At 41.3% G+C, this 17,742-nt stretch overlaps 1 protein-coding gene across 1 annotated transcript in view; it reads left to right on the top strand.

Annotated features, from left to right (window-relative positions):
- Positions 1-17,742, top strand: part of ARHGAP20 (Rho GTPase activating protein 20) — a 101,284-nt gene that overhangs the window by 78,822 nt on the left and 4,720 nt on the right. The window contains exons 9-13 of the mRNA XM_029915020.1: positions 7,836-8,014; positions 9,328-9,489; positions 13,010-13,119; positions 15,815-16,004; positions 17,181-17,295. Of these exons, the coding sequence (XP_029770880.1) occupies positions 7,836-8,014; positions 9,328-9,489; positions 13,010-13,119; positions 15,815-16,004; positions 17,181-17,295 (756 nt within the window). The remainder of the gene's footprint in view (positions 1-7,835; positions 8,015-9,327; positions 9,490-13,009; positions 13,120-15,814; positions 16,005-17,180; positions 17,296-17,742) is intronic.

Raw genomic sequence — 17,742 nt, 5'->3', positions numbered from 1 at the left:
TCATCAGATTTGCAGCAAAAACTGATTTCCAAAGCCAATTACTACTAGGAAAAATCTTCTCCTTCATGAAAATTTTAATCTCAGCCCAAAGCTTAAATCTCACTATAAAACGTTACCCCTGCTGAGCCATTGAGCTGCTATGTGACAGCACAGGTCAGGCCATTCACCTTCTGTTTCTGACAGAAATTCACAGAAATGGCAATGGATGCGTCCAGGGAAGTGAATGAAGTTTACTGTGACACTGCTGGTCCAGTAATCCGGGATGGATGCAAACACTTCCCACACAGTACTGCTGATGAATTATACGGTGAATAACCCTGAATACTGAACATTTTACATTTTCACAGGCTTTGTAAACTTGTCAAATTACATCTTTTTCGAGGTGCCTGGGTGGCTCAGTCAGTTAAGTGTCCGGCTTTGGCTCAGGTCATGATCTCACGGTTCGTGGGTTTGAGCCCGCATCAGGCTGTCTGCTGCCAGCTAGCTCAGAGCCTGGAGCCTGCTTCAGATTCTGTATCTCCCTTTCTCTCTGACCCTCCCCTGCTCGCACTGTGTCTCTCTGTCTCTCAGAAATAAATAAGCATATACAAAAAATTACATCTTTTTCTGGAATCTGAAGATTCCACCTGAGGTTGTACTGAATTATTATTAACTTCTCAAACTCAATGAAGATATGTTCACCTGTGGTTGTTCCTTGCAAACTATTCAAGGCTAACACCTGTCACTTCAGACAAGACACCGACTCCTCAAAAAAACAACTGAACAGTATTGGTAACATCTGCCACCTAATTAAGAACCAAGGAAAGTTGCTCAAAATAATTTGCCTTGTGTTTTAGTATCCTATTAATATTACTCCGAATGTTCTCAACTATTCAGGCAACTGTTCTCACCAAAAAGGTTAATATCCTTAAGTGTAGTTTCTCTGTACACATGTCTTTGTCAGCAGCAAGCACACAAAATTTAAGCAGCTGCCCACTGGTAAATGGCTTTACTTGCATCAATGAGCCACTCGGAAATGGACTTTTGTTGGAGCCTCAGTTTTGTTCTTTTTATCTTTGTGAAGAAATTCTGCAATATTGAGATATTTCATTTAAATATTCCACATTTTTCTACTCATCACTTTCTTCTGAGTTGGGAATATTGTGCTGAGTTCTTAGTGTGATTACATCAACATATATCTAGTATGTTCTTTTACCACAGCTGTTACATCATTGACTGGTTTATTGCAATAACAATATCATCCACACTGCTCTGTGCATTAAAAGCTCAACAATAGACATGACAGGTGATAAAAAATTAAAATTTTACAGTATCATGATACACAAGGCACTAAAAACATCACCTGGATGTAAACGTGCCCTTGCGATGTGCTGTATTGAGCCACAGTGCAGAGCATCAGTGAGAGCCCCACTGATGATCTTTGTCACAACTACGGCAGCTGCCATTGAGCACGGAGTCAAAGCAGCCATGGGCAGTACATTGACGAATGAGGGTAGCTGCATTCCAGCAAGAATTTCATATAATTTTTATGTGTCACTGAATGTTACTCTTCTTTTGATTTTTTTCAATCTTTTAAAAAACGTAGTAGACCTTTCAGGCTATCCAAAAAGAGATGGAAGGCCACATTTGGCCCTTGGAGCATAGTTTGCTCCCTCAAATGTGGAATTGTATCAAATGCCTTTTCTGCGTCTATTGAAATGATCATATGACACTTACCCTTAATTTGGTGATGTGGTGTACCACACTGATTGATTTGCCAATTTTAAACCATCCTTGCATCCCTGCAATAAGTTAATAATGGTATATGAGCCTTCTAATGTAATGTTGAATTTGGTTTGCTAATAATACTCTTGAGAATTTTTGCATCATGTTCATTAAGGATATTGGTCTGCAATTTTCTTGTGTCTTTGTCTGGTTTTGATACCAGGGTAGTGCTGGTGTTATAAAATGTGTTTGACAGGGTTCCTTCCTATTTTTTTGAAGAGTGTGAGAAGGATTTGTATTAATTCCTCTTTGCATATTGGGTGGAATTGACCAGTTAAGCAATTAGGTTCTGAACTTTTGTTTGTGGAGAGGATTTTAATTACTGATATAATCACCGCACTAGTATTGGTCTGTTTAGAATTTCTTTTTTTTTAATGGATTTTATTTTTATTTTTATTTGAGAGAGATAGAGCATGTGAGCGTGCAGGAGGGGCAGAAGGGGAGAGAGAGAGAATCCCAAGCAGGCTCCATGCCCAGTGCAGAGCCCAATACAGGGCTTGATCCCACAACCATGAAATCAAGCCCTGAGCCAAAATCAAGAGTCAGATACTCAGCTGACTGAGCCACCCAGACTCCCCTGGTCTGTTTAGATTTTCTATTTCTTCCATTATTCAGGCTTGTAAGGTTGTATGTTTCTAGGATTTTATCCATTTCTCCTAGGTTTTCCAACTTGGTGGTATATAATTGTTCATAGTAAGCTCTTATGATCTTTTGTATTTATGTAGTATCGGCTATAAGCCTCTTCTTTCATATCTGATTTTATTTATTTGAACCTTCTCTTTTTCTTGGTGAGCTAGCTAAAGATTTGTGAATTTTCTTTATCTTTTCAAAGAAGCAGCTCTGAGTTTCATTGATTTTTCTCTTGCCATTTTAGTCTCTGTTTCATTTATTGCTTCTCTGATCTTTATTATTTCCTTCCTTCTAATAATTTTGGACTTTGTTCTTCTTTTTCTAGTTCCTTGAGGTGTAATGTTAGGTGGTTTATTTTAGATTTTCCTCTTTCTTGGGATAGACATTTATTTCTATGAACTTCCCTCTTAGAACTGCTTTTGCTGCATCCTATAAGTTTTGGTATGTGCTATTTCTAGCATTTTTATTTGTCTCAAGGTGTTTTTTATTTTTATTTTTTGACCCATTCTTTAACCCATGTTTTTCAGTAGTTGTTTAATCTTCATATATTTGTGAATTTTCCAGTTTTCTTTTTGTAATTGATTTCTTATTTTATACCATTGTGGTCAGAAAACATGCTTAAATATGACTTCAGCTTTTTAAATTTGTTAAGATGACTTTTGTGGCCTAATATATGATCTCTCCTAGAGAATTCTTCCACTAGCACTTGAGAAGAATGTGTATTTGTTCTGTTTGGATGAAGTACTCTGTGTGTATGTTATGTCTATCTGATCTAACGTCATTTAAGGCCAGCATTTCCGTATTGATTTTTGGTCTGGATGATCTATCCATTGATATAAGTGGGGTGTCCAGGTCCCTTACTATTACTATGTTAATGTCTATTTAATTCCATTAGGTCTATTCACATTTGCTATATATTTATGTGCTCCTCTTTTAGGTACATAAATATTAACAATGTTATATTCTCTGTGGATTGACCTCTTTATCATTATGTAATGACTTTCTTTGTCTCTTATCATAGACTTTGTTTTAAAGTCTGTTTTGTCCAGGGGCACCTGCATGGCTCAGTCAGTTAAGCATCCGACTTTGGCTCGGGTCATGATCTCACAGTTCGTAGGTTTGAGCCCCACATTAGGTTCTGTGCTGACAGCCCAGAGCCTGGAGCCTGCTTTGGATTCTGTGTCTCCCTCTCTCTTTGCCCCTCCCCTCTTTCTCAAAAATAGATAAACATTTAAAAATAAATAAACAAAGCCTGTTTTGTCCAATATGATATAAATTATAGCTTCTCCAGCCTTCTTTTGCTTTACAGTTGCAGGGAATATCTTTTTTTATCACTTCATTTTCAGTCCCAGTATGTCCTTAAGTCTGAAGCAAGTCTCTGTAGGTAGAATATAGATGAATCTTGTGTATGTTTTTTTTAATCCATTCAGCCACTGTGTGTCCCTTAATTGGAGCTTTTAGTACATTTACATTTAAAATAATTATTCATAGGTATGTGCTTGTTGTCATTTTGTTATTTGCTTTCCGGCTATTTTGTATTTCCTCTGTTCCTTTCTTCTTCTGAGGCTCTCTTCCTTTTGGTTTGATGGTGTTCTTTCATGATGCCTTGATTCTTGTCTTATTATCGTTTGTGTATCTACTCTAGATTTTCGCTTGGTGGTTACCATGAGGCTTACATATAACAGATTTATAACATTCTAGTTTAAGTTGATATTAACTCAAGTTTCTAAAGCTGTACATTTTTACCCTGCTGTGTTTTATGTTTTTGATGTCACATTTTACATCTTTTTATCTTGTGTAACCCTTAACTAATTATGGTAGTTAGTTATTTTTACTACTTTTGTCTTTTAACCTCTTATTAGCTTTATAAGTGATTAATCCACTATGTTAGATATTTACCTTTACCATTGGAAATGAGTCTCTTACAGATAAAGTTGGGTGCTTTTCAAAGAGCTGCTTCTGCACTGGGCAGTGGGGCCAGTGAATCTGCACATGGGCGTTTCAGGAACCATTCCTCAGTTGGGCACGGCCCTGTGGGTCTTGTGGGTGTCGGCCCTGGTGGTCTTCAAAACCATACATTTTGGGGACTCATCTCTCAGGTGCCAGTCTTAAAAGTTAGGATGTTTAATGTGCAGTATGAACCCTTCACTCCACAGGGAGAAGCTCCAGATTTTTAATTTCCTCCCGATTGTGGATCACCATGTCAGTGGTCGACTTTATGGCAAGGTTGTGCCTCAGCCTTTCCTAATCATTTCCCCTTGTTTTCTCGGTATGAAGGCATTGCTCCACCTGTTTTTAGGTTTCTTTAGAGGAAGCTGTTCCATATCTAGCTGTAGATTAGTATCCCCATGGGAGGAGGTAAGTTCAGGATTTCCTACATTTCCATCTTGCTAGAATTTCTAACTAAGGGCTCTTTTAAAAGTATTTTTCTGTAATAATTTATAAGCACAGACTTTTAAGAATTATAATTTTTTAACACTCAGATGCCTGATTTAAACATGAAGAAACACTAGCTTGAACCTTGCTGGGATTGTTTAGTAAAGCTCGAGTTATACAAATTTAGTTTGCTCTACAAGTACATCTCTCATATTTTTATAGCAATCACATGTTTTTTCATCAGCCTTTTGACATTTAGAAAGTAAGAGCTATGCATTGAAATCTCTGCAAGAAAATAAACTTTAATGAAAATGTTTTTCTCTCGGTCCCAGAGTGAACATGAACTCTGAAATTGAATGTTGTACATAACAAAAGGCATGGCAGCAGCTGAAAGTATTTATAACGAAGTACAGGACTCCATTTCTACTTTATCCTCTGTCAACACTCATAGGATGGCTGGGTATATAACTTCATGGTGAAGCATTTTTCCTAAGAAGTGTATGAAAGCTAAAAAGTCAAATCTGAGAGTTTTAAAAATAATAAAAAGTTAAATGCAAGGAAAGTACGCTGAGTACTACTCAACATATATGAACATACATATGAACAAACATTTGCAGATTGACATTGGTAAACACAGGACCCTCCCCACCCCTTTCTGGGTTAAGGATGGGTTTGGTTTCCTTTTTTCTCTTTTTTTTAAATGGTGAAGATTGGGGATATCAGGGCAGGAAGGGCTCTAGTTAAGCAGAGTCTGGTATTCCTTTCTGTCTGCATACTTCCCAAAGGGTGTTTCGCTAAGTGGATAGTGGAAAGAGGAGGGGGTCGTCTCTGTGGGGAGGAGATGGAGGTCTTTGCAGTTGTAATCAAGACTGCTGTGACCCATACCCTTGCAAAGTAGTACTTTAATGTCCACTTAATCCTCTTAATAAGGCTTTGAGTTGTAGGTCATAAGGTCAAGTAACTTGCTCAAATAAATATCTGAACCAGGAGTCTAACTGGGCCCCTACTGCAGAGTCACAGACGTGCGCCTGGGTTTATGTATGCTGTGACGTACTTACTGTATTCGAAGGAAGCCAATGGTGGATGACGGTCTGAGGCCATTTGGTAAGATATTACTTATGTGATTGTCTTCCCACAAGTTGGCTTTGTGGTATTTGGTTTTAAGTTGGTTGTTCTGAGAACATAAAATATTAAGGTACATTATAGCCAAACAACATGAAACACTTCTAGAAAACACATATTTGAATTTGGTATTTGACACTTTGACCTTTTCCACCCTAAAAATGCAGCCCCCTTTAACTGTCCTATTCTTAGGGGTGTTGAGCAGCCAGACGTCCTCTGTGGCAGCTTGCGCGGCTGTCAGCACCACACAGCACCCTTGGACGACTGGTCCCCCGCTCTCTCCCTGGAGAAAGTAGCGGCCGATCTTGGGTGGGCACCACCAGGGGGTTCTCCCGCCTCAGACCTCCCTTCTGTCGGTCTTAAATCTCCCTCACACAGGTGTGTCTGGTGGGCCGGCCGGAGAGTAGGGCAGAGCTTACACACAATATTTGGGGCTCCCACTCTTCATAATTCTCCCCTGTGGGATTCCCCAAACACGCTCTCTCTCTGGCTGCTGTGGTTCCCTCCGTCTCCTCTGTGGCTCTTCAAGCCAGTGAGCCTGCAGATTCCCACCTCCCTGCCGCCTGGCAGCGTGTCCTCAGGCTCCAAGCTGAGAACGGAAAGCTGCCCTGTGCCCTGGGCCATCCCCTCTTGCGAGTTTCCCACTTTACATGCCACCACCTTCTCGTCACTCTTTCCTGACTTTAGGTAGGCTATCGTATTTTAAAAATTCGTCTAGAGTTTATGATTATTATCTGTGTGTCATGTGCTGGGGCTGGGGGACCACAGTGGAGGGTCCAGAGGAACCTTAGAGACCTGTCTTCTATGGATCAGATCTGTGCACAGCCAGCAACGTTCGTGTTAAAATTAGGTACAGATGACATCAAAAATGTTTTAGCACTATGATCTCACACTCATGATTCACTGTCGACCTTTCTTCTGCCTGTTTTGTTCGTGCTGTCCCTTTCCAGCCAAATCTCTCAATTCAGTTACTGCTAGAGAATGATTTATTGAGTACTTATAAGGTGGGCGCACTGATGCCAGGTGCTCTGTTGAAATTTTGTTCATTCAGAATCCACATCAAATGCAAATGCCTCCAGGATCACTCCCTCCCTCTCAATGGGTAGATGTGCTTTACTATTCTTCTGAATGCCTTTGGTACTTTGTCCTTCCCTTAGGATATTTTATTTATTAACAGTCTTGCTCCCCACCACCACCACTACCAGACTTGTTCCCCCATTAGATCATCAACTTCACCTTGGCAAGGGCAAGTCTCAGTCATGTGTGCACCCATCTGTGCTGCCTGAAGCATGCTTTTTAAAGTCAGGAACCAAAAAAGTACCTTAAAAAAAGGTCTTTGCAGTTGGAAAGAAGTGGGGAAGAATGTGGAACATTAGCCTCCTGTTTTTGGTTTCAACAGTAGAGAGGGACATCAAATAATAAAGCATCGTTTGTTTGTAGAGAACATCTGAATAAAGACAACTGTTGATTTTTTTTTCCTTCCTCTTCCTCCTCCTCCTCTTCTTCCTTCCTCCCCTTCTCATATTCTCCCTGCTTTTCCTTCCTCTTCCCTTCTTTTTCTCACCATTTAATTGTGGTTTGATTTAATCTTCAGCTTCTTTTATGCATAGTCTCAATTTAAAATGGGATAGTATATGTGTAGGTATGGAACACTTTTTGCTTTAAGTTGTTACAGTTCAGTAAGGGAGGCTTTTTGTTGCCTTGAAGATTCGGCACCAAAGCTCAATAGGCCAGTTGCGATGAATAACTCAAATGTTTGATTTTTCCTTAATTCATAAAATGTTACAATGAAATTTCTTCGATTGAATTATCAGTAACAAAGGACATCTGTAAGCTTTTTTTTTCTCTTTGAACCATAGTAATGAACATACTGTGAGTTGGAATCAATAACAAAAAGGTAAGTGAATAAAAGAGTTTTTCTCACAATCTCACTTCTTCTTTAGATTCAGGACAGAAGACATTTAAAAGGAGAAGGTCTCTCATAAACTGGGCCTTTTGGCGAGGCTCTAGCACTCACCTGGATAACTTGCCTGTGTCACCAACGTCCCCTATGCCGGGGCAGCTCTTTGGAGTTTCTCTGCCAAATATCTGTGAGAACGACAATCTGCCCAAACCCGTCCTGGTGAGTTTTGACCTGTGACACTCATGGGAAAGGAGAGCTCTGGGAGGGAGAGCTATTCTTAAATGGAAAATTATAGACACCCATGGCTTTGGCTGAGAATGTTATTACTACTTCATAGAATAAAGTCTGATTAGCTGTTGCAGAATCGTAAGGAAGACATAATAGGGAGAGAGAATAACACGGAAAGGCTGCCGGTTCCAGGAAAAAGCCACAGAAGTCTGCTCAGCTCAGTCAGGGTTCACGCTGCAGGCAGAGTCCACGCTGGAGCCCTGTTACCCCTCACATCTCTCTCACGGCCCTTCATGAACTGTGCACTGTTCTGGGAGTTTGCTTTAATCACTTTAGAAACAGAAACTACCCATTTTTGTACTTGTTAGAAATCCACGTGTGTCATATTTGTGTTTCAAGTGTTTATATGGAGGCTTCCTCTGGCATTTAGTTACCTTCCATACATAGAGTGAGTCTGATGAAAGCACCAGGTCTGTACTGACTTCTTGCGATACGAAGTGATCACTGCGGGGACGCGGCCTCGAGTGTCCGGTGTCGCAGCGCACCGCGTCCGTCCTACACCGTGCACTCATAATGTGCCGTGCGCTGGCCCAGTCGCATTCTGGGCTTAGGCCTCACAGCAGATTTAGCAGTTAGTATCACTGCCCTCACCCTCACTTTACAAATTAAACAAAATAAAAGCTTCAAGTCTACCGAGCTCATACAGGTTTCTGGTCCCATGGATTGCTTGTCCCCAGCACCCAGCCTCCTTCCACACTGCAGGCTGAACAGGTTGATCATGATGCAGTGGAGCAGGGGAAGCTTTCTGGAACAGGTGATATTTTTTCTTTTCAGCTTGATTTTAAAAGAATGAAATAAATACAGGAAGTAGAATGAGGTATGGAGTCACATAGAAAGAAAGTGAAGAATGAGTCTGGCAAGGATATTTCCATATTTGGGGAAAGAGTCTGAATTAAAGAATAATGGGCAAGGGCTAGTGAGGCAAGGAGAAAGACACAAGTTTACAGGGACTGTGAAGCAGTCAGAGAGATTTGATTTTTCCAGTGGCTGTCGGCTGCTGGTTCATTGAACAAAAGACAATGTCATTGAAGTAAAATGTTTTAGATACTGAATATAGCAAGGAAAAAACAGGGGAGAAAGGTTTAGAGGTACCAAAAAACGAAGGACTCCAGGCCTTCTAGGGGCTCCTCCTCTGCTCTGCCCCGGGGACAGCCTCACCGCTGGCAGCCCGAGAGGGTGGGTGCGTGTGCCTGTGCTTCTATGTGTCAAGTGCCATTTTTGGTTTTTTCTTTGCTTCCTTATAGGATATGCTTTTCTTTCTTAATCAAAAAGGACCCCTCACAAAAGGTATCTTCAGACAGTCGGCCAATGTGAAATCCTGCAGAGAGCTAAAAGAGAAACTGAATTCTGGAGTTGAAGTACACCTAGACTGTGAATCTATTTTTGTGATAGCATCTGTCTTAAAGGTAGGAAAGGTTCACCCTTCACCTCCCCCCAGCACAGCCCTGGACATGCCTGGCCGGTTCCTCCTGTGACAACATCTTTCCCACCTGCAAAGAACCGCAATAGATTTAGAGTCTAAGAAATGTTAACAACTCTTCACAAAGCCAACCCTGGCCCTCAGAAGCCACTGCCAGCGATTCAGTGTGTCAGGGATGCCTATACGTCTTCTCACCCCACCCCAGTCCCCCCGTGGCTCTGCTGCCCCATACCAAAAATAATAATAAAATTAAAAATAACCAAAATACTTGCAGCATACTTACCAAAATAAACATGCTGATTATGATGACTTCTTTACAGTCTCATTACCTTCCTAATAAAGGCACATTTTCAAACATCAACTTGTATTAAACTTTGAAACAGAGTTTACCATAATAAACATTTATCTAACAGCTAAAACAAAAAATTGCTCTGAGGCCACTGAAAATTCCCTTCACTTACACAATCATCAAGCCTTCCCCTGGCCCCTAGTGCCTTTTTAAAGTAAAAGTGGAGTAGCAAAGACTCCACCATCTGGGTCTTTTATAAAACCCTGACCACATTTGGCATTTGTTATGGTTCTTACCCTTCACCCCATGGTTACTTAACTCACATCCATAGTTGAGGTAGAGCTCGTCTAGAATGTTTTCCCTCCCCACATTCCTGAAAATGCCTCACATTTTTTGAAAACCAAGAGTCAGAACCAACTTTGAGCAGAGGCTTCAACGCCAGCACTAGCCAGGCGGCCTGGAGCGCAGCGGGGCCGGGCCACTGGAAGACGTGGGCAGGAGGGCTTCTCCGCGTCCCTGCGCCTGGTCGGCCGCGTACTTCATGACTTTATGAACAGTCACATGTTTCTTGGCAAATGAGCCACGTCTGCTCTCCACCCCTGCTGTAGGCTTTGCAAAAAAGTGTCACTCACAAAAATGGCGAGCTGGAGCTGGGGTCATCTCATGTACTTCGCCCCCGGTTTGTCACTCCTCTTCCGTCCCGAATGCAGTGAAGAGATGTGCGGTGTGCTTCGCCAGGCATATGTGCGGGATATATACGCACAAGGAATTTTCTTCTTCGTCTCATATAATTGACTTTCTTTCATCTCTTAACAGGTTAAAGCCTATGTTTTAGGAAATTTTCCTGACTATGCCATTCTTCCTTCACAGCACCACACTTAAATTTTTATACTAAATTTTTGAGGCTTTTATCAAGAAATATGATTCTAAAGGAGTCAAATCGGATCTCAAGTTGCAGAAATATCACTTGTACAAAAATAAGCCAAAGACAAATATGATTGAAAAATCTGGTTAAATGGGTTCCAAGTAATTGAAGTTTTATAATCACGTAACTGTTTTACTCTCATTTCTTCCAAGTGGTTGCAGGAAAGGAGATACTTTATGCCAAAAATTTTTCAGCTTTTGGTTTGTTTTGTTTCTTGTGTTTAAGACTATTTGGAAGTGATACTTAAGTTTTCCTTTCATTTTTTACTTATGCTGGTTTTGCTTAAATATAAGCTTACCTCCATAAATTGTAATTGGAGGAAAATTGCTTGAGACACTGTAACTTTGATCAAGCAGACGTTTGAGGAAAAGTTCATTTTTAATCCTACAGAAATCTCATCTCAGATTAATTTGGGAGCTCTGCTGATGGCCTGGGCTCTGCTCTGGGAGGGGAGGAGACCCGCCGGAGGGCTGGGAGCCGGTGATTGTGATTCCCAAGCCGGCTCTCACATCCTCGCGCGGCTGTGACGGTGGTCAGATTGCGTAACTTGTTATGCCAGCTGTGCGGAGTTCATTGAGATGTTACGAGTTATTATCTTTCAAGGGTAGGTTTAAGATTTAATGATGTTTTTCTTCAAGACAGATCCTAAGTATGTTTTCCACTGAGATTTAAAAAGAGAGCTATTGTCACCGCCCCGCTTTGAAATAACAAATTTTGCCTCTTCTAAATCTGACTTTTAAAGTAGGTGCAGCAACTAAAATTAGTTTGGTTTTATGAAAATTCAGTAGCTTTACCCAAAAGGAGATAACTTTAGTGATGACACATCTGAATTACAAGTATGCAGGTACATTTCTATCAAAGATGTAATAGAACAGAGAAAGACTTTGAAGCAATCTCTTCCTACTTGTTAACCACTTTAAAAAAAAAAAAAAGCATGATAATAGGTAACATGACTACAAAGAGATGTTTTAAATTTTCTTAGCATCTCGAGTACAGATATTTGGCCTTCCTTTGTTCCTCATCAGTATTTGGCCATGTGAAAAATAGCAACAGCTCAGTAATGACCTCCACTTTGGGACTGTGTGGCATTGAGGTGCACGAAGAAGGAGGGGAGGGTGTCTCCGTGCCCTGGAGGAGCTCATCCTGGGGAAGATGCACACCTGATCCCCTAACTGGAACAGTTAGATCCCACAGCCTTCCTATCAGTCATATAAACATGACACGTGAGTAATGCGTATGCCTTCTGTAGGCACTTGGGTAAAGCTGCTGAATTGGTGTTGCAGGCAGAGATAAAACTGCTCAGTTGCAGACTTTGACTTTCTCCATGTTGTAAGCTGGAATTTGCAAGAGGCTCATCAACCATGGACTCAGTGCGGAGACATGAAATTGAGTTTTCTCTGCCTGAGGTTTACTGAGGTAGAGGTCAGACTTCAAGCTTGGCCTTGTTAATACCATGCCAAAAGCAACAGAAAGAGTTGGCCTAGAACAGAAATGAATATAGGACCAGGACCAAATTTAATTTATTTTTAAGCTTTTTATAAACAAAAGTCAAACAACAAATACCTCTGGTCATATCCTACTCGTGTTATAGTCTAGTTTCCCCACACCCAGCCCTGCCAGCAGTCGCAGCAGACAAGAGTCTCCAAGGCCAGAGAGGGTGATGTACAAGGGACATATTTAGTGTCCACAGGCACGTGGGCGCGGCCCCAGCCTCCCAGAGCCCAGCCAGGCATAGCTTGGCCTGCTGTCTCCCGTCCTCCCCAAATGTATGAGGCGAGTGCCAGGGGAAACTGAGTACCTCTGGATGGAGCTGGGCTTTGTGTTCTTCACCTCTCTATCCCTAGCACCTCGAACAGCACCTGGCGCACAGGAGCACACGTGTGTAGAGCATTTGGATGACGGACTGCCGCATTTTGAACCCCACAAATATCCAGTGCACTCCTTGGAACTGGGGATTTGAAAGGGGAAACAAAAGGACTTGGGATGGTTTGCCAGACACTGTCACGTTGTACTAGTTGCTAACAGGTATACAATGGAAATTTCAGCCCCAAACAGGTTGTTCGTATCTTTCCCACTGCAGTCCAGACTCCAGTTTCCCTCTGGTTTTTGTTAGAACAAAGTCAAAGCATGTGTTTCTTCTGTGTGCACGACAGTAGGGAGTGGGCAGAGCTTTGTGTATTCCAGAGAGGGAAGGACTTAACTTTTCAACCAAAAGCTTGCTTTCTGATTTCTCCAGTATGTATTTAGCATGAGAATAACGGTTTAAAATATTTATTTTTCCTTCTGTGTAAGGATTTTCTACGAAATATTCCAGGAAGTATTTTTTCATCAGATCTCTATGATCATTGGGTCTGTGTAATGGATCAAGGAAATGATGAAGAAAAAATAAATACAGTTCAAAGGTAACTCTTCTAATTTGGTCATGTCTCAAAAATACTTTAAAAATAACATATTTTATAAGCTTGTCTATTCAAGTAATGATGACTATCAAAGTCAGATCCATGAGAGCCAGTTTAAAAATAGATTTATGCTAGCTGCTATCATTGTTATTATTGTTTTCCCCTAATCTTCATAACATGGAATTCTTGGCCATTGTGTACCTCCTGTGTATCTGAGTCTGATAGGTGCTGAAACTTATTAAACCAATAATACTGTAGACTCGACCTACAATTTATTATCTTAATTTTGGTAAATATTTAACCAGACAACTCCTCGTATATCTCATTCAGCAACTGAACACACACAGAAAATTCCCTCCCCTCAAGGAACTCACTGTCTAGTAGAGTGGGCAGATAAACCAAGAATTACAGTGTATCATAATCAGTGCTAGAAGAGAGGTGTGGAGGAGGGAGGGTATCGTGGGAGCACTGTAGAGAGACAGCTAACTGTTGAAAAGTGTCACGGAAAACGGGCGTTGCAAAGCCTTAGTCTTAGCACAAAGAATGCATTGTCTCTCCTCATACAAAGGAAGGGTACTGGCAGAACTCAGCACTGGTATTCCTGAATGTTCCCTGCGTTTACAAGAGAATAGGAAAGAAGGGTCCAAAATGCAGGCCTCTAGTTCTATGACAACCCAAGAATCCCAGAATCATTTATTTGCATTTGCTTGTTTAGTACAGTTGTTTTCTTGGGGGGGGGAGGGGAGCTTCCAAATATGAATTACTATCTATCTATCAGTAGAACATAGTACAACTGTTGAAGACACTAGAAATCAAAGCCATGTCACACATGGCTATCTTCGCTTCCATTATGGTTTGGTGAAAGCCATTCAGAAATAGTGAATATCAGCCTCTCTATTTTGCTGCCCATTGTCTGAAATTTTATATTCTGCAAACTGTTAAAGGATGATTCTTTAAAAAAAAAAAAAAGGTAAAATTAAGACTGCTACAAATATAGGGGCACCTTGGTGGCTCAGTTGATTGGGTGTTCGACTTCAGCTCAGGTCATGATCTCATGGTGCATGAGTTCAAGCCCCACGTCAGGCTCTGTGCTGACAGTTCAGAGCCTGGAGCTGCTTCAGATGCTGTGTCTCCCTCTCTGCCTCTCTTTCTCAATCTCTCTCTCTCTCTCTCTCTCTCTCTCAAAAAATAAACATCAAAAAAACTTTTTTCAAAAAAGACTCCTACAAATATAAAATGAACACGTGAAAAATTTTATTTAACTAATTAATGAGAGAACGGGTAAAATGTTACCACCAGTTCAAAGACGTCAAACTACCACACCTATGTAGGTGAATCAGAAATGCTGAAATTAATTTACATATGAATGCAATACTGGCTTTTTCTACTGGAGCGTGAAGGGAGCACAAATAAATCATTTGTGACTCTCCACCAGACAGAATTTTCAAGTCCTTAGAGAAATGTTAGGAATACTGCTGTCAGTAATCTACAATTTACAGATTTTCGAAATAGCTTAAAGGCATAGGGCCTCTAGGGAATCAGATAACCCAGAAACTATGCTAAACAATACCTTACTTTCCATTGAATACATTCAGCAATCTTTTAGTTTATTTCAACATCTTTTATGGTTTGTCTGTACCAAACCATACTCCCTGTCAGTCCATCACTCTTTTTTTTTTTTAATGTTTTATTTATTTTGATACAAAGAGAGACAGAGCATGAGAGGGGGAGGGGCAGAGAGAGAGAAGGAAACACAGAACTGGAAACAGGCTCCAGGCTCTGAGCTAGCTGTCAGCACAGACCCTGATGCGGGGCTCGAACCCACAAACGTGAGATCTGACCTGAGCCGAAGTCGGAGGCTTAACCGACTGAGCCACCCAGGCGCCCCAGTCCATCACTCTTGAAGCAGTGCCTCTGGACTATTCATGCAGCAGGAGTCAAGTCACCTTATTTTCTTTCCCAGGTTGCAGACTTCTGTTGAAAAAAAAAAAAAAAAAAAACCATGACTATCAACATATACATCTCTTTACCAGATAGTAGTAAAAATAATTTTAAGTGAATGGTAATTTTAAAATCTCTGGTCAATTATAAAGTAGAAACAGGAGGAAACGTACTAGTATAAGCTTGACTTGTATGTGAAAGTGATACCAGTGAGATAGAGACGGGACGAAATTGGCCTTAGAAGCTGGTGGAGCAGGGGTCGCCTCTCAGGATGGGTCTCAGAGTCTTAATAGCTAAGGTGTGGGCTCTCACCAAGACACTGTGTTGCTATGTTGGTACTTAGAAATAAAGAACCACTAAAATTTAATTGTTTAATCTCATCAAAAAACTCTTGGAGAAGGGGGGTTTGGTTGAGAATATTCTGAAACGTTACAGGATCTGCCTAAGTTAAAACACATTGTACTAATTTCAGGTAAATATTTCAGGCAGCATTTATTGACAGGCTGTTTTTCTGCATTCTTTTGCGTCTTCGCTGGGTTGTGAAGACGGTGTACAGAATAAATAAATGAATCCCCAGGGCATATCCGCATTCTCTGTGTACAGGTAGCCTTTACTTTGCCTGTGCGATGTTAACTGAAACCCCGCGTATACGAATGTGTTCTTGCTTTGCATGGTTCCCTGTGAGAACCCAGGGTTCCCTGTTGACACAGTTTCTTATGGAATGTCTTTCTTAAAGAGTGCATTTTTCTGTCTTTAGGCTGTTAGACCAGCTCCCGAGAGCCAATGTTGTTCTCCTAAGGTATCTTTTTGGGATATTACACAACATTGAGCAGTGTTCCTCATCCAATCAGATGACTGCATTCAATTTAGCGGTGTGTATAGCTCCAAGCATTCTGTGGCCTCCTACCTCCTGCAGCCCAGAACTAGAAAATGAATTTACAAAAAAGGTAATGAGGTTTTTCATTTTTATGCCCTGGGGGACTGGGTCCCCATTTCGAACCTAAAATTCAGGGTATTAATTCTGAAAGACATTTTCTTAAATAACTTAGATACACCTCCTTATAAATTTGAATGCATCGAGTGTTTTATACATATGTTTTGTACCTACCTACCTATCCTGGTAGATTATAGAAAGGTAATTCCTTGAGCAAAAACGTGATAGCAGTTGGGTTACTTCGCTTTTCCCTTTAAGGAGGCAAAATGTCATGAGTGATTTAACCCTTAGAGTGATAAGAAAGAGGTTGATATATTTTAATAAAGAAAAAAGGACTTTGGGCTTAGACAGGCCAAGGTTCATTCCTCCGCCCCACCGCTTGCCGGACGTATAATCTTGGGTAAAATTAGTTATACTGTTCCAGTTTCCTCATCCAAAAACTGGAGGTGGTGGTACTACCTAGTTCATACAGCAGTTACCTGAAATCATACTCCTCCGGTGCCTCATAGTGAACATGGGGCTTCGGGATATTAGTTCCCATTGCTCCCAACATTCTGCTTGCCCCTTTGCCTCGGCCCTTGGGCCAGGGAAGCTAAGGAAAGGTTCCAGCACATCTTGGTGGAGGTGCAAAGCCCCCCCATAAAATGTTTCCTCTTCCCCAGGCTTCTCCAGGGAGCCTGAGGGAGGGAGGTGCAGAGGAAGAGACTAGCAAGGCAGGTGCGAGGGTTCTTTCTAGCTGTCTCTCTACTTCACAGGAAGCCCACAGAGGATGCGCACTTCCCACACTTCTGACAACTGCCTTTTACAGAGGAAATAGGTTTCATAAGTCTTTATCTAATAATGATACTTTATAAATTTCAGTAACACTTATTTCTTAACCCCAAATGCCCTGTGAAGAATGCTTTAAGTTACCCTAATTTTAAAGACCGAGCATTAGTATAAATGTTAGTATTGAGCTAAGGCCACCGGAGACTTTAGTCCACCAATTAAAAATAATTTCTATGTCCATACGAGTCTTTTAAGTATCACAGCCTTTTAGGGGGAACTGTTCTGTGTACTTTTAAAGCAGACATGCATTTTTCTCTGGATTCTTTTTCATATTTGGAAAAATCAGGATTTATATGTAAAATGTGACTTGTAGACTTGCTATATGAGAAGTATCACTTTGTTTTTGCCCTTTTTCATGCAGGTTTCTCTGCTTATACAATTTCTGATTGAAAATTGCTGTAGGATATTCGGAGAAGACATCACTTCCCTCTTAGGAGAGGTTTCAGTGAGATGTGATGCTCCAGAGAATGCCTCAGGTACCGTGAGTGCGTGGACCGGTGTTTCCAGGGCATGGCTGTCCTGGGGCTGCAGCTCAGGGAAGGAGACCCCCAACCCTCCCTGGACGCCCTGGGTGTTAACGCTGTGGTGGGGGTAAGAAATGTGTAAGATGAGGTCCAAAACTTCCAGAAGCATCATCTGGTATGTTTCTAACCTTTTTTTAAATAAACCTTTACAAAGGTCCCTAATGTCTACATTGTACCGCTGCTGTGGCTGAAACTGGCGTGAGAAGGCCCACGGGGAGCGGCCGGGCCTGGTCTTCTTCCTCCTCCTTCCTCCGAGTGGCCCGGAGACACTCCAGCCAGCCCACAGTTAGAGACAAGCAGCACTGTGGGGCCGGGGGCGATTTTGAAACCATTCAACCTTCCAGAGTTACTGCTTAGGTTATCTTTGACCAGTTATTCTAGGCCACTAAACATGAATTT

The sequence above is a fragment of the Suricata suricatta genome, chromosome 11 (genome assembly GCF_006229205.1).
Source record: "Suricata suricatta isolate VVHF042 chromosome 11, meerkat_22Aug2017_6uvM2_HiC, whole genome shotgun sequence".
Taxonomy (NCBI): domain Eukaryota; kingdom Metazoa; phylum Chordata; class Mammalia; order Carnivora; family Herpestidae; genus Suricata; species Suricata suricatta.
This window is presented reverse-complemented; position numbering and strand designations above follow the sequence as displayed.